Raw genomic sequence first — 17,172 nt, forward strand, 5'->3', positions numbered from 1 at the left:
TCTTTCAGCCTTCCTTCATAGGTCATGTTTTCAAGACCTTTAATCATTCTTGTTGCTCTTCTCTGGACCCTTTCCAATTTCTCCACGTCTTTCTTGAAATGCGGTGCCCAGAACTGGACACAATACTCCAGTTGAGGCCTAACCAGCACAGAGTAGAGTGGAAGAATGACTTCTCGTGTCTTGCTCACAACACACCTGTTAATACATCCCAGAATCATGTTTGCTTTTTTTGCAACAGCATCACACTGTTGACTCATATTTAGCTTGTGGTCCACTATAACCCCTAGATCCTTTTCTGCCGTACTCCTTCCTAGAAAGTCTCTTCCCATTCTGTATGTGTGAAACTGATTTTTCCTTCCTAAGTGGAGCACTTTGCATTTGTCTTTGTTAAACTTCATCCTGTTTACCTCAGACCATTTCTCCAATTTGTTACCCAACACGTTTTAGCACAATTTATGTGCAAAGGGTCAGCTCCAGGCTGTTAAAAATCAAACTTAAAATGAATTCAGTGGGAGACTACAGAGCAGCTGCTTGCTTCCTTGTGCTCACTCATCATATGACCCTGCTCCTGAAACAATGGTGTTTTTTTTGTTTTTGTTTTTTACTGAATATCATCCGTGGTTTACAGATCAGATCAGAAAACTAATCTGCAGAATGGTTAAATTACTTGTCCAAAATCATAAAGCAATCAGTGAGAGGCAGAGATGCAAAGGGAACCCATTGCTACCGACTCCCAGTCTTGCGATTTAACCTGTAGATTATACACACTCACTCACATGATTTCTCTAAAACATATGTGTATTGTTTTCTCTGCTGGACTTATCCTGTTCTGTTGGATGCTTGTCCCCAGGATATTTAGACAAGTGATTATTTAGGATAATTCAGGGAAGAGTTCAATTTGCAAAATAATAATAGTATGAAGAATTCCCTTCAGAAAGCCTTGCACATTTTTACCAATGTAAATCACAACTTGACGTTCAAAATCACTGTGCAATAACATGCAAAGTAGCCCTTCTTGCTATATTTTCACTCGTGATTGATGGCCCCACTGCCTGTTCTTGTAAGTTGATTTCTTCTCCTGTTTACTTAATTTGAGCATGAGATCTGTGATGAGGCTGCTTTGGGAAGTGTTCGGAAGGAACGAGTACTAAGCTGCAGGGATAAGAGCAAGGTTTAAACAAAACAACAGAGCCCTAGTCCAGGATTTTATGTCAGGTGGTCGAGCAGGAACAGACATCTGAGCCTAAATGCAAAGGCACGATTCAGTTAGGCAATACAGTACAAATATATGCTCTGTTCTCTGGCAGATTGCTGGCTGCTACCTCAGGCATTTGTGTTGCTGGGCTCTGTTCTGTATAGGCAAGCAGATGGGTTTTCAGAAATGTAGCAGTATTAGATGGGGAGACTCCTCCCTTTCCCAAAAGGTTTGTATTGGAACAGGATCCGGGTAGCAGATTGGGTGCAAGGAACGTATTTTGTATCTGTGGTGCATTTTCTAGAAGCACCATTGGGAAGTGAATCAAGCAGCATTTGGTTAACTGGCTGCATGCACTTGAGACTGAACACATGAACCCTAGCCAGGCAGATAGATCATGCTTTAAAACTCAATAGGACGTACAGTCCCCTGTGGTCTTCAGAGGGAGGGAGACAAAATAACTTCCTGTCATCATCTCATAATGAATGAGTTGTGAAATGATTTCTGTGTGGTTGAGGACCTGGTTTTATGAGGAATGCCTCAAATAAAAGACCTTCCTGAAATCAACAAGTTAGCCTCTCTGTGCCAAATCTTCCATTAGCGCTAGTGACAGTGAGAACCAGTTTGATTCACCTGAACTCTTGAAACTGGGAGTCTGTCCAAAAAACATTAGGAGTTGGACATCTGATAGCTGTGTGTGTCCCACTGTGTCCAGAACAGAAACGGGTAGTGAGAAAAATACACACCACAGATCTCGTAATAGCTAAGTTGACTGTCATTCTCTTCCTGAACACTTGTTCCTTTAATACCCCTAATTGCAAATGTATCTTGGGAGCGGCTGAGCACGACTTATGTTTTTTTATTTGAAATTCTTAATAATCCACCTGAAAGATTTCAACAAGGAGGTGAATAGAGGCTTCACTCTGATGTGAAAACAAGACCTCAGTGCTGTCATACAAATTGATCTAATAAAAGATATTACTTCACCCACGTTGACTCCCTCAGACAAATTAAAAATAAGAACTGCTATTATTGGGTTCTTATCAATAATTACCTGAGGGGGGGCGGTTATTTTCACAGACTGGTGCAGAAAACCATCAGAGAGGCAAAAGAGCTTCTTCAGCTCAATAACATACCTTGATGTCAATTTCAGTGCACTAGGATGTATTTCTAAATAGAAGTTGTGACACTGGTAAAGCAGATGCCAGCTCTTGCCAGTCTATAGGCATCAGCTGAGCACTGACAAATTCATAGCTGGTAACCAGACCAATTCATCTATATGTTACTATTGTTCAAGATAGGTATTAGACTTGTAAGGATGTGTTTAGTGTTTAGACTCTATTAAATGCTTGTAAATTGCTGCATGTGTTAATCTCACTTGCAATGTCTGTATTCCATGATACAAGGTAAAATATAAGTTTTGTTTTATAATTGTAAAAATGCCTGCTTTGAACTTGGCGAACTCAGACAGGAAGAGTGGCTCTGCCATCCTACCCCACCCATCTAAGAACTTCAGTGAAATTGAATGGTCCCCATGAAATGTTTCAGTTTTACCATAGTGGCAAACTGTGACAAAACAGCTTCATAGGTATTTTCCTAGCCAGTTCTAATTTAAATACAGATTTTCCATGTTACAGCCCTGTTATAAACCTGTTTTCTACAGTGTAAAGCTACTATCCTATAACTTGTGCAGTTGGAATTTTCAAGGATCCTGAAGTCTGTTGTAAAGAATGGAATTGAACTCAGATCCTAAGTTAATGCCCTAACCACTGGACCATCCTTCCTCTCAACTTCCATTGGCTTCCTTAAGCACTTTTAAAAATACAAGCCAGAAGTTACTGAAGTGTCTTATAAAGATACTAACTTCATTATAAACTATGCAAAATTATTTCCTTCCCCCAACAAAAATAACTGCAATGGAAATTAAAAGACTAAAAACTACAACATCATCTAAGCCCTGGTCTACACATGGAAGTTTGCACTGGTTTAACTAATTTAGTTAAACAAGTGCAACTTTGTTTGTAGACTTCCAAACTTAAAGTCACAAGAGTAGCAATTCACTAGTTAAAACTAATACTCAGTGCTTGAGATGTCTCAGTGGGTCTAAGTATTGCACCCGGTTGCAACAAGATACACAGAACAGTCTCAATGTACTGTTTAATGTATGTACAACATGTATAGTTCAGTTTGTTTATCAATTTTCTTGTATCTGAATCTTGATTATCTGAAACACTCTCATCATCCAAAATGAGCTTATACCACTGATGTGTATCAAATACATTCATTTCCCTGTATTTCTGAGATAAATAAGACCAGGGTATTTGTGTGTATATCTATATACCAGAGAGAGAGAGAGAGAATGGTGATGTCAGTTAACTTGGTGTAAATGGAGTTATTCTGGATTTACACAACTCTAATTGAGAACAGAATCTGAAACAGAGTCAATTATCATCATTCTTGGTCTAAAGCATTGAACAGATTTTGCCTTTTGGGTCTGAGATTAATAATGACAATTAATGGGAACACTGCTAGGAAAATAATGTGGTTGATTAAATCTGATCTAGTTAGCATAGCTGTGTGGTATTCATCTTTTTAATATAGAGCTCTCCGTGTTTTAGGCGTACATAGGGGATGGGATGGGCAGGAGCCACTTACCCTGAATATACAGAATAATCACATTATTCTGATTGTAGGTGTACTTTGGTCGGGTTCTCTCTGTGTTTGTTTTGTCCTCTCTCTGCTTTATTAAAATGAAATGTATCATTTGGCAGATATCATGGGCTTGTTTCTGAAGAAGGAATCCTGGGCTAGGTATGGGACAAGACATTTCTGAATAAAGAGGTTTTCTTTGGTTTCACCCAGTACCTACAAAACAGAAAGGGATCCTGCAACAGAGCACTGCAGCCATCCCCCATGCGCTTTATGGTGTGTACAAATAAGGAACACCAAGATGTGCAGTCAGATGTGAGGGCATGTGGGCCAAAATTTTCAAGCTTCAGCAGGTATAAACCGATGAAGGTCCATTAATTACAAGGGAGTTATGCCCATTTACAGTAGCGGAGGATGTGACCCAGGAGCTCTCTATTTCTATGAGGCCTTGAACCAGCACCCTGAATCTGAGAGGTGGGGGGGAAATGAACCCAGATCCAAATTTTGTTTTTCAAACCCATGTCAGATGCTAACATTTTCCTCTGTAGGTTAATTAGCTAGGGGTGAAATTGCCATGGGAGCATATGGAGGGCCCCACAGGGCACCAGCCGTTCCTGTACCCACCTGATCTCTAAATGGAGAGAGTGTTATTAGCACGTACTTGATTGACTATGCATCCCACACAAAGCATTTTTAAAAGCATTTAACTAGTCTGTCTTCTTTTCTTGGTACTTGATTCTAAGTGGTGTCAAGCAGCTATTTAAAAGCTTTGATCCTATAAGACATCTTAGCTCTTGGTCCAGCTAGCTGAACTGGTATGTACAGCCGGCACATAGCATCAGTGATTTTAAACAGCCTGGGGCTGGACATAAATTACTCTCCCAAATAATATGTAAGTTTTTGAGTTTCCTCAGGTCCACCAGGCATGTATACTGCAGCGTTATTGTATGCTGCTGTTCTTGCGTTATTGTATGCTCATCATCCGCAGCATTTATTATTAGTCATTTGGCTGTTTACTTTAGCTCTCTCTTCTGGTCCTAGCTAGAGACACCCAATATCCTTATGGTCAGAGGTGGATCAGAATGAGCATATCAGCGTTATTAAGAATTACAGTCACTTCCTCCACCTGACACCGTGAGAGGAGGATATACTCCCTCTCCGCCAACTCCCCAGCTTGGGTTTCTCAGTCATTAAAAACCTCAACAACATGAGCACCCCTGGCTGGATTCTGGTTTTCAAAGGGCACATCTGCACTGCAATTGGGCGTGTGCTTCCTAGCTTAGGCAGGCAGACGCACGCTAGCTTTGCTCGAGTTGGCGCACCAAAAATAGCAGTGTACTATGTAGGGCAACTGGGGCTCACTGCCCGAGTACATACCCAGGGGGTCCTTGCAGCTTTGTGCTCAGGGGTCTAACCCAAGCTGCTGCCCATACTGCCCCCAACTACACTGCTATGTTTAGGGTGCTACTTCAAATAGAGCTAGTCTGCGTCTATCTGCCCGAGCTGGGAAGCACACTCCCAGCTGTAGTGGAGAGATGTCCTGAATGATGTTATTGGTCATCTGTGAAAGGTGACAGGATGAGAGTCGAGAAAAGGTAAAGGCTGTGCAGTGGCAATGCAAGGTTCACCTGTGTGGCCCCTTCTGGGTGTCTCACCCCCATTACAGAGAGGCCATCTTTAATTCTGAGTGACTGGGTTCAGCCTCCTTGGCTTCCTCAACTGAAACTAGTGTGTAGGTCTGGCCAGAAAACAATCGTTCAGTTTCACAAAGCGTGTTGAAGTTTTCAAAACTGGTTTTCATCATGCATCGGAACACACAAGCTTTCCTGAAGCAAGACTCTCTACAGCCCATGGTTAAAGCACTGCCCTGTGATGTGGGGAACCCATGTTCAAGTCCCCGCTCTACCTAATTCGAGCAGAGTTTTTCCTTCCTGATCACTCCAAATGAGGCAGCTCAAGGACTTCATCCTGGGTCTCCTATACCCCAGGCCATACCCTAATCCCTGGGATGTTGAGATTCAGACTCTCTCTTTTCTTGGACCTACAAAATTGATGTTTCTGCAAAATTTTTTGGTTTAGACAAAACATCTGTTTCCACCAGAAAAAAGTTAATCAGCAACATTTCCACCAGCTCTAACAGTGCTGGTGCATACACTGATCCAACAGGAACTGGGCTGAGACCTATTTGACACAGCCTATGGAATTGATGTTGGATGGGAATGATTTGCTGGCACTGCTGAATGGGGATGGATTTTCAATAGAAAGATGCTTGTTTCTGCGTTATCTGATATTTGCTACAGAATAATGTTCTTCACATCCCACTGCAGCAAACACCATCCAGTGGAAACCAGGCAGCCAGCAGTCCTCTCCTGAGCTTTCATCAGAAAAAAGCAACATTGTTTTTTCAAATTTTTAAGGGAGAAACAAACCCCAAACAAATAAACCAACAGCATGATTTTATTATTTTGCTTCATGTAAAGTCATTTATTTGTGCCTTGTCAATAATTTAATTCATCCAAATCTGTTTCTAAAACAGAAGTGAAATGTGTAATTCATTTTAAACCATTAGATATGGTCCTGCCATCTGCACAAGCAGGAGGGGGAGAGCTCAGGCTGTATAACTCATGAAAACATGTACTGGATTCAATGGGACACCACATAGCAGAAAAGATATCATGCAAAATGAATGCTGACCTCTAATTAATATTTGTGGGGGGTTATCTACACTGTAAGAGCCTGACATTTATAGGTCAGGTAATTACTTTTCTATTACAATGTTTCTGCACTGAGACACAGGTCATTAGTTTACTCATAAAGGAACACGTCACAATTTAAAAAGCATTTCCATTCAGCCTCTGATTTTGTTCCTGGAAATAATTGTGGGTGCAAATAGCTGGATGCTCATTTTATTAATTAAAATATGTAAGTGAAGTGTAACTGCAGCTCCTGAATGCAAAAGCAAGGTTCTTTAAAAAAAAAAAAAAAATCTGGTTCCATACATTCTCCCGAAGCTTTAAGGTCTTTGTGAAATCAGTTATTACCACTAGGTCAACATAGTCCAAAACATCACCCTAATCTTTTCATCACTGTGAGTGAGTCAATGAGTCATAATATGTCCTGTTTGTAAGATATTTATTATTGTCCCTGACCACCTCCAGGAGATGCATAATCATTTCTTCCTCTGTATTCTGATTTTTCTCTCTCCTGTTTTAAAATGGCTCCCTATTGCCTTCCAATCCCTCACTTTGTCTGCTGTGCTCTGTTATCCTGGAAATGTAAATCCTATTGTGCCTTCATTCTCATTCTCTGTCTCCTTTTGTGTTTGCAGAAATCACATTCATTTCATCTTTCATTATCTCCAAGCCTTAGATTGGATAATAAGCGTAGCTGTAATTATTTCACAATAACCCACTCTCATGTCTAAAGGCCGGATCCTGACCATGACTTAATGCAGGTAGACCCCACTCACTGTGGGACTCCTTGGAAGCTCTGCTTGCATAAAGTCCTGCTCCTGTAAGGTGGCCCATTGACTCCAACGCAGAAGAGCAGCATGTGCATTCCCAGTGCAGTATTGATGCCTGAATGATTCTTAAAGATTTTAACCAATTCACTTCCGAACCATTATAACAGCAGAGAGCCCATGTCATAACATGTATAATAAAAGCTGATGGAGAAATACTACTGCTAATCCAGCATGACTAATCCATATGTTCTAATTGCTAGGTAAAATATGTGAAAGTATGTAGTGTCATTTGGAAAACATTGGGTGTTTACAAGAAACTAGGAACTGAACTTGACAAATAATTATAGAAGACAAAAACCCAGCCCACACTAATAACTAGATATAAGAGCTTTTTCAAGGTACTTGAAAAACTGTTTTAGTATCTCCTTATATGTGGGATTTTGTACATTCATTCAGCATCAGCATTTCACTTTTTTCCTTAAGTGTCCTCTATATTTTTACTAGCCAATAATTATTTTGTCTGAACTTCATTCCCTGATAACAGCAAACTCATCAATCTCCACAGTATTCAACAAGCAAGCATGCTCAGGAAGCAAAATGTTCAGATTTGAGAAAAACAATGTCATGCCAAACCATTGATTTTAATTTACATCCATATCCACCTCTTCCATTATGAAGAGCTTTGAATTACTGTAGTTGCATAATTAACAAATATTCCCATTTGACTAAAGATTATTCCAAAGGCACATGCACAGTAATGTACCATGGTTGAGCACTCATGCTGGGTCTTCAGTGATACATGCTTCTATTTAAGTTCCCTCAGGGGCATAGTACCACACAACTTGTGGGAATAGTCTGTAGAAATTTCATATGTTCTCCCTGGCAGGTCAAAAATTATTGTGTATGTAGGGGGTGCATGTGGAAGTATGCAAATAAATGTGCATTTCCCTGCCCATTCTACATTGTGTTTCTACACCAATGAGGACGCATGTCTCCTCCCACATCCTCAAAAATTAGAATGGAAAGGTCAGATCCTCAGCTGGTTTAAAGGAACATAACTCCGTCAACTTCAGTGGAACTATGCCAATTTACAGCAGCTCGCAGTCTGGTCCTGAAACAATATACTACTAGTCCTCACTTGGAGTCAGCCTCTAACTGTGCCCTTTGGATTCCTGGAGCTCCGCAGAGCTGCTTACCTCTTGATGCTGAAACACTGTCCATGAGATTGCCAGTATTGCCAGCCCCAAATGTTCAAAAATCACGATTCAGTCTCACTAAAAATCATGAGATTGGCTTGAAAATCATCAGATTATATAAAAATAATAGATTTGGTGAAGTTTTTTTATTTGCCTTCTGAGCCTTTAGGATGTACTAGGGTCACATTTTGAAGCTTTCTCCACAGGCATGAGGATTAGAAACTTACTTTTTCTTCAAGAATGAAGGCTGAAATCATCACACATCCACTTGACTCCAGGAGCTCAGGCTTTAAGGAAAACAATTATCATGAGACTCTTGACAAAAATCATGAGAGTTGGCAACACTGGATTTCTTAGTAATTAGGGCTCAGTCCAGGTCTCTTTTAGGATTTCCAGAAAATTTTCTGACCAATTAAACTCATATCTTTGCCTTCCATTGTGGGGTATTCCTTTGGTGTCAGTTCAGCCATGATGACTTCTGCAGATGAGCCCAAAGCTGGAGGGGGTTAGATAACAGGCCCATTGCTATCTTTCCTCTCTGAATTGGTCTGTTCATGGATTAGGAAGGCTAGAATCACAGCAGAAAACTGAGTGACTACCTACTGCCCTGAATGATCCTTGCCACTCCTTACTAGCAAGAAACACTCAAGAGCACGTGGCACTCCTACTAACTGAGATTGTCAACACCTCATTTGCAGAGACAAATCTACCTACAGTGCACTGTAGTCTAGCCAGTACTCAAAATGTCATCACTCGGCACAACTGGCCTCTCCCAGCTACTGCCCAACATCCCCCCTCTTGTAAGTGGATCCATCACTCCCATTCCCGAGCAAGCTAAGTGGGAAGATTGCCAGGGCCCACCTCTCCCGTCTCCTAGACGCTACCAATATCCTTCATGAAGAGCAGCTGGCTGAAGCTGAGTTTGAGTGTGACTAATAACCCCTCAATGCCAGCTAGCAAAGGGTTCACAGTTCTGTAACAGCAGGTCTGGCAAACTCACTACCCCAACCACACTGCTGTCATAGTAGTCACCCAAAAAGGGTCTTGCTGGGGGGTCTAATGGAAGCTCACATCACACTGATCCTCCTAATAGTTGTGTGATGTATGTACGAGTGATAGTTAAGAAGTTGTATGTATGTATTGAAAATATGTTTAGAATCTGTGTCCCAGGAAGGGTTGGCAAGCTCATTTTGCTAGACAAAGGCCTGTGGAATCACCTGCCTTGGTTCATATGTAAATCAAGCATTGTAAAGCCAACACAAGGGAGATCCCCTTTACATGTGGAAGTCGACAGGAAAAACAGGTGCGGGGAGATGTGAAACAAACAGGAGTATGTGAAAACACCATGGAGCCAGCACCCCAGGAAAGAAACCATAAGGAGTTGTCCTGACTTTGGGGACAAAACCAATGGATTTTGGGATATAAGAAGAAGGCACCAGGACCCCTCTTTTGTCCTACACTTAAAGGGGTAGCGGGGTAGTGCAGTTATACCCAACCAACCTTGGATGAAACGCTGCAAGAAAGAGCTTAGGTGAGAAATTGCTTGAGATAAAGTTAGTCTATTAAAATTAAGTCTTCGTCTAGTAGAAGCATGTTATACTTTTGTTTTATTTGTAACCTGTTGTTCTTATTACCCTGGCTCACTATCTCATAAATCTTTACCTTTGTTAATAAGCTTACATTTGTTTTCAGTACGAATAGATTACAGTGCTGTGTTGTTATATAGGAGCTGATACTCAGTTGAAACAAACAAGCTGGTGTGTGTATGCTGTTCCCTTGGGAGTAGCGCGCCTGGTCATTTCTGTGCATGTCCATTGAGAGGGGATGGACACTGCAGTAGGATGCTTTCAGAATGGCTCAGGGACTTGGGTGCCCCTATTGTTAACCTGCAAGACAAAGTGGGGCCTGGCAGAGTCCAGACTAGAGTCTTTGAGTGGCTGTAGTGCTAGCAGTGTCAGGGAGCTGACCTCCAGCTGCCACATGGAGGACTACCTCATGCTTGAAATGGGGGTGGGGTAATGAGGTGACCTGTGTAGTCCTGGGTACCCCGAGAAAGTGTCACACTTGGAAACACTGATGCAATGCTAATGAGGAGAGGGATGCTCTTTGAAGAGCCTACACCTCTATAGCATCACCCTGCCTTTAGAGAGTCCGTAGCCTGGGTGTCCACCTGAACTGTTCACTGCTTCTGGATGACTACTTCTAGTGTTAGATTCAGACTTAGCCACAGTGATGCATGGATTTCTTACATCCAGGTTTGATGGTTGTCCTTTTCTGTATCTAAGGGTAAAACCAAGGCCTGTTAGAAGCTATAATTGGTTCAGCAGCCTGGCTGCTCACTAACACAGGCCATCAAGAGCCCATTACCCTCAGGTTCCACTCTGCACAGCTCCTTGGTGAACATGAAGCCTAATTAAAGGTCTCAAAGCCCTCCATGGACTGGGCCAAACTGCTTGGAAGATCCTGCAACATCAAGGCCTCCCATGACAGCTGCATTCCACTGGGCAGCAAAACTGTCCCTCACAAGGGTGAAACTCCCGACAGGCAGGCTCACAAAGATGGAGCTGACCCCAAAGGATGGTAAATGACCACAAACATTGGCACCTTCAGAGCAAAATACAAGGCCCACTCCTCCAGCAAAATACAAGGCCCACTCCTCTTCCCACACCAGCAGCACAAACCAACCAGCTAACGCCTTGTCTCTGCTGACAGGAGGAGAAAGAAATACTTATATCTTCATATGTACACTTCAGAATTTGGAGAAGTGTTCCGATATCATGATGATGGACATATAGGAAAGAAGGAGGGATAGCGAGAAAGATAAAATAGTCATAACTTTAAAAAAAAAAAAAAAGCAAACAAAAAACCTAGCATCATGAACAACTATGGCACTATGGGTATAAATTAACCCATCATCATCTTCTTGGTGACAGCATGTACTGCCACCCTCTCCCAGGAGGAAAAGGAACATCTTTTGTATAGAGATATTCAATGCAGCCTGACGTTTTGTTTCACAGATGCAGCCACTGAGCTACCATTAGTCTATTATGAATACTCCATTCAGGCAGGCAGAATTACAGCTCCCTAATCAAGGTGCCTTTGATCACAGCAACCCCGTTGTTTCTGGCTGCTTTTAGTCCCACTATGTTCCCAGCAAGTGAGCTTGTGGCTGTAAGACCTGCCTTTGAAGTTGTCTTTTGTTTTCCCCCTAAATATACATGGTGTCTTCCTCTGCTGAGGAACGTTATTAACAAGGCTGGGTGTTCTGACATGCAGTTTTGCTCAACATAACTCGTGTTTGGCAAGTGCATAACCTTCCCCAGCTGTGCAATAGCCATTTGTGGAAGTATTGAACAACGGGGGGAGAGAGTTCTGTGCATCTCCAAAAGAGGAAAATTACCTTGTCCTTTCTAGTTTTGCATAATTCACATCAGACAGGGACTGATTCTCATTGGCTGTTTTCTTGTTCTTTTCTAAAGTGCAGTGATGCAAGGCAGATTAAGTTGTCATAATTACCAACATCTTTTCTCCTAACACTGTCAGGAAAACCAGTCTTTCTATGGCAAATAAACTCTTTCAAATCAGATGTAAATAGAGGGAAGTGGGAGAGGGAGAATGTCCAAGGATAGAAATCAGTCAACTTCTTTAACACTCCTTTTCTTAGATCATTCACATGATGACTGACTCATAATGGATGATGGCCTGGGATTGTGGGGTTAGAAGGAAGGAGCAAGGAGTTCAGATTACACTAATCAGCTTGGTTATCCATCAACAGTCTTGCCTGCTGCCCCTTGGGTCTGTGCAGACCATGGACTGATGAGTGAGAAGTGCAGTAAATGGTAACATTTGTCTAGATTTGAATTGGTGGGTGAGTTTACAGAGGTGGAAAGCTGCCAAGAGCTAGTATTGGCCATGCTACGAGTGGTCTCAAAAATGGGGCAGAGGGAGAGAAGCACAGGAGGTGTGAGGGAGTGTTCATGGACAGAGTTAGCCAAATTGCAGCCAGTGATTAAGACCCACGTGAGTATAATCGCAGGGAGTAGAAAAACAAAACCACTTATTTCAGCAGCTGTCCAAGAACCAATGACCCAAGGCAGCTGGAAGCAAAGCTCCTCAACAAATGCTATGAAACTTTAACTGTGCTACAGTGGAGGCTTGTCAACATTTTTGAATGGAGCAAGAGACACATGTTGGTGATTCTCTAAGCCTTAATTGCCCTCACTGAAGTTGTGCTGAGTTCAGTGGACATCTTTCTAATTAAGTGCCATTTCCTTCAGGTGCTAAATAAACCCCATCTTTGTCTTGGGCAGCCGTGAAAGGTTTGCAGTTCCTAATTGGCAACATTTTCCTGCTGAACCTCACCTGTCATTAAATTTGACCCTCTGCACAGAATGGTGAAAACCTTCAGTCTTTATTGCTCTAGAGGTTTTACTGGCACCAGCATCACAAATCTCTTCTTTGGGTAAAAGAGTGCAGTATTCCTGCTGCTGTGGCCACCATCTGGAAAACATACAAAGCTGTGGTGTTAAAAGCTACATCATCACATGTTTTCTCATGGGTGTGTGAGAGGGAAATATTGGGGGGGAGGGTACAAACCTAGGGGTTGCTTTTAGCCCAGTTCTAGTTATAATACTATCCTCTGCACTTGTTTTGTAACCTAGCTTAACTGGCTTCAGGACAGTATAACCAGTGGTGGTGTGGTAAAAAACAAACAAACAAACAAAAAGAAGTGAGTAAACTAAACTATATTCCCCAAATGAGAAGTGGGTAAACTCTATTTACCAAGTTTACCCTCGACTACGCTACTGAGTATAATACCTCTATGTAGCAGGTATAAAGGGTTTGTGATGAATACAGAGCATCTTTTCTCCTCTCTCCCGCATATACTTATAAATATTTTCACTCCAAAAACTTGCTAAACTCAGTGTTAAGGGTGCGCAGGTGTTATTTCCTGATAAAAACACTAAAAAGCAAGGAATTCCTAAGTTAAGACAACACTCCAAGCACTAGCCTGTTACCATCATGACACTCCAGCACAGTAACACACTAATATCCTCCCTGCCATACTCATGTTCAATTCAGCAGTACACATCAAAGTACTGAAAAATTTTCAAAATGAAAGCCAAGGCTTGGTCTACACTAAACCCCCAAATCGAACTAAGGTACGCAACTTCAGCTACGTGAATAACGTAGCTGAAGTCGACATACCTTAGTTCGAACTTACCCCCGTCCAGACCCGGCAGGCAGGCTCCCCCGTCGACTCCGCGTACTCCTCGCGGCGAGCAGGATTACCGGAGTCGACGGGGAGCACTTCTGAGTTCGATTTATCGCGTCCAGACTAGACGCGATAAATCGAACCCAGAAGTTCGATTGCCTGCCGCCGAACCAGCGCGGTAAGTATAGACAAGCCCTTAGATTGTGGAGCATCCACTCAATGACAATGTAGATTCCATGATGAAGTTATTTGGTAACCATTAGAAAGTATATGGAAGCGGTCCAACCCTACTGGTTACTACATCAATAAAGTTTAAAGGGAGCCTCTATCTTAGCTTTCACCAACCTAGAAAGGAGTCAATTAGCAAATTTCATAAATTAGAAATGTATTTAGTAGGTATATCCTAGAAAAAGTTACCTGTGAAGAAACAAAAATTCTGAGGGACCATTTAAAAACGATTATGGCTCATAATTGGCAGGTTTTCAATTATCTGAAAATTCTCTCAAAATTCATTCTGTATTTTAAGTCCTTCTTGTTCTGTACATTAGGGGAAGATATACTATTTTATTCCTACATTGTGAAGAGGATTTTCCTGCTTAAGCCCCTGCTTCAAGGGCAAATCTTAATGCAATCTTAACTATAGAGACATTACAGCATCTCCATTATATGAACACACACCCATCCACACATTTATGTAATAAATAATACTTTTGTTTTCAAAAGTATGTAGTAATTTTGGATGTCTTAGATTTTGGGTACCTCTTGTAGACACCAGGTAGAGTAGGTTAAAAAATGAAAACATAATTAAAAAAAAAATTCAAAGTGTTGATCTAGTTCTGAAGGATTCAAAACAGAACAATTTGTATTTTTTTTCCAGAACGGTTTTACTTTTCATATTTTTTCTCCTCTTTCTTTCCTTTTCTGCATTAAGTCTTCCTACCCCCAAAAAATTAAATACATAAAATTAACCATGTCTAGGGTTGGGTATTTTAACCCTTTTTCAAATTTTTCCTTTTTCCTTTTGGTACTTAGAAAATTTTTGAAAACTTTTCCAACGTTAGAAAAATTACAAAGTAAAAAGTAAAAGAACAATGACATGGACACCACTCCTTCTATTGTAGTGGGGGAAAAAGGAACAAAAAGAGTGTGTAAAGGGAAAAAAACAGAAACACAAAATTTCACAATTCTAAAATGTGAAATTTCCAGTTTTGGTGAAAGAACTGAACATTTTGAAAAAAAGAAAAAGCTTTTCAATTAAAAAAAAAAAAATTATTGAAAAAAAATAATTAAAAATTTTCAGCCAGCTCTAATCAGATTGCTCTGATTTTCAGAAAGTGCTGAGCACCTACCTATGATAACTGGACCCTTTTTGTCCCGAGTTCAGCACTCAAAAAAATAGCTCTTTATGATCAGTGTATTTAGTCCCACAGTCAACAAGAACAGGCAGAATATTTGCAGATATTCTACATATTAACATTTTCCTCTGAAAAATCCAGAACATATACGTGTCCCTTATCTTTTCCATAAGCAAGAAATTTATTTATATATACTGTATATATATGTATGCGTCTGGTGCAGAGGCAGATTTCAGAGGAAACTGTGGTCAGAAAGAGTTGTTTAAACACATGTATCTGTCTGAAGTTATTTGCTGAAAGTTTGTGGCTCCAACACACCCTCATTTTCCCTGCCCTCCTCTGATGCATTCTCTTTTTATGGTTTCCAGTTCGAGTGAGGGGTTCGGCGTGGCAGAGAAGATCGCACTGCTCACCTTTATCTCGGCGGTTATACTCATGGCGATCTTGGGGAACTTGCTGGTGATGGTGGCAGTATGCAGAGACAGGCAGCTCAGGTGAGCCAGCATTCAAGCCCACTCAGTCCCCTCCTTTAGGAGGAATTTTACAAGGACACGGCCGTGTAATTTGCAAGGGCGAGGGGGGCAAAAACCAAACCCAGACAGCTAAGAACATAAAACATTGTGATAAAGAACGCTCTCTCCTTTCTTCTCCCCATCATTGAAGTCATGGCAAAGTCAGACTCTGATATTGTTCCCAATGTGTCTGGACTCAGATTTATACTGCAGAAGTGTGATCATTTTATTATCCAATCATTATATTTTTAGCACTCCAGGCATCAAAAACAGATAAATCACTTGCAGAAAGCCACACAGGGGAATGCTGGAGAAGCATTACAGCGCCTTCCCTTTCCTATTCCAGTTCCTTTTAAACAAAACATGTCAGAAAAATGCAGGGAGCAGGAGCCGTGTCTGTCACAATTAGCGTGTTACCAGGATGCAGCGGGGCATACAGTGGGATTTACAAAGGAGCCTGAAGAAGTGAGGCACCCAGCTCACAACAGACACTTGGGCACCCTCTTAGATTTCTTTCAAAACCTCAGCCGAGATGAGACGTGCTTTCTCCAGTGATAGCTGATAGCCTTTGGATTCTGCAAATGTACCATGCACATGAATAAAAGCACTTCAAATCCACATTTCTTCCATCCAAAGCCCCACCTGCCCCAGCTCTGCTACATAAGAACATAAGAAAGGCCGTACCGGGTCAGACCAAAGGTCCATCTAGCCCAGTATCCTGTCTACCGACAGTGGCCAATGCCAGGTGCCCCAGAGGAATGATCAAGTGATCTCTCTCCTGCCATCCATCTCCACCCTCTGACAGACAGAGGCTAGGGACACCATTCCTTACCCGTCCTGACTAATAGCCATTAATGGACTTAACCACCATGAATTTATCCAGTTCTCTTTTAAACTCTGTTATAGTTCTAGCCTTCACAACCTTCTCAGGTAAGGCGTTCCACAAGTTGACTGTGCGCTGTGTGAAGAAGAATTTCCTTTTATTTGTTTTAAACCTGCTGCCTATTAATTTCATTTGATGACCCCTAGTTCTTGTATTATGGGAATAAGTAAATAACTTTTCCTTATCCACTTTCTCCACATCACTCATGATTTTATATACCTCTATCATATCCCCCCTTAGTCTCCTCTTTTCCAAGCTGAAGAGTCCTAGCCTCTTTAATCTCTCCTCATATGGGACCCGTTCCAAACCCTTAATCATTTTAGTTGCCCTTTTCTGAACCTTTTCTAGTGCCAGTATAGCTGCTAATGCAGCTTTACCTTGACCTGCAGTACTGCCCGCTACTCCAGCCCTGAGCTTCCACACAGCTCTGCCAATGAGTCTAATCATGCAGCTGTTACCTTTTTCAACTGCCTTCACTAAAAACTGAAAGAAAAATTCAAATGAATAATGATTAACATGCAGGTAATAAAATTAGAGACCAAGTCTTATTAAACCCTATTAATTCTCCCTGTAGAACAGGTTACCTAATAGTGGACAACTTATCAAGAGGACAAACAAGTCATACGTGTGGACTTTGCTTCCATAATAAAGCCTGCAGGTTATCTAGTCTAGTGAGACTCACACAGTCATTGGACAGGGATATG

The 17,172-nt window shown here is 41.4% G+C and overlaps 1 protein-coding gene across 4 annotated transcripts in view; it reads left to right on the plus strand.

Annotated features, from left to right (window-relative positions):
* HTR4 (5-hydroxytryptamine receptor 4) overlaps positions 1-17,172 on the plus strand; it is a 225,662-nt gene that overhangs the window by 92,083 nt on the left and 116,407 nt on the right. For all 4 annotated transcript variants that reach the window (XR_004646892.1, XM_034779812.1, XM_034779813.1 and 1 more), the window contains one exon: positions 15,442-15,567. Coding sequence is in view for 3 of the 4 variants with exons in the window: in XM_034779812.1 (XP_034635703.1) it covers positions 15,442-15,567 (126 nt within the window). In the remaining variant the exon portion in view is untranslated. The remainder of the gene's footprint in view (positions 1-15,441; positions 15,568-17,172) is intronic.

The sequence above is a fragment of the Trachemys scripta genome, chromosome 8 (genome assembly GCF_013100865.1).
Source record: "Trachemys scripta elegans isolate TJP31775 chromosome 8, CAS_Tse_1.0, whole genome shotgun sequence".
Taxonomy (NCBI): domain Eukaryota; kingdom Metazoa; phylum Chordata; order Testudines; family Emydidae; genus Trachemys; species Trachemys scripta.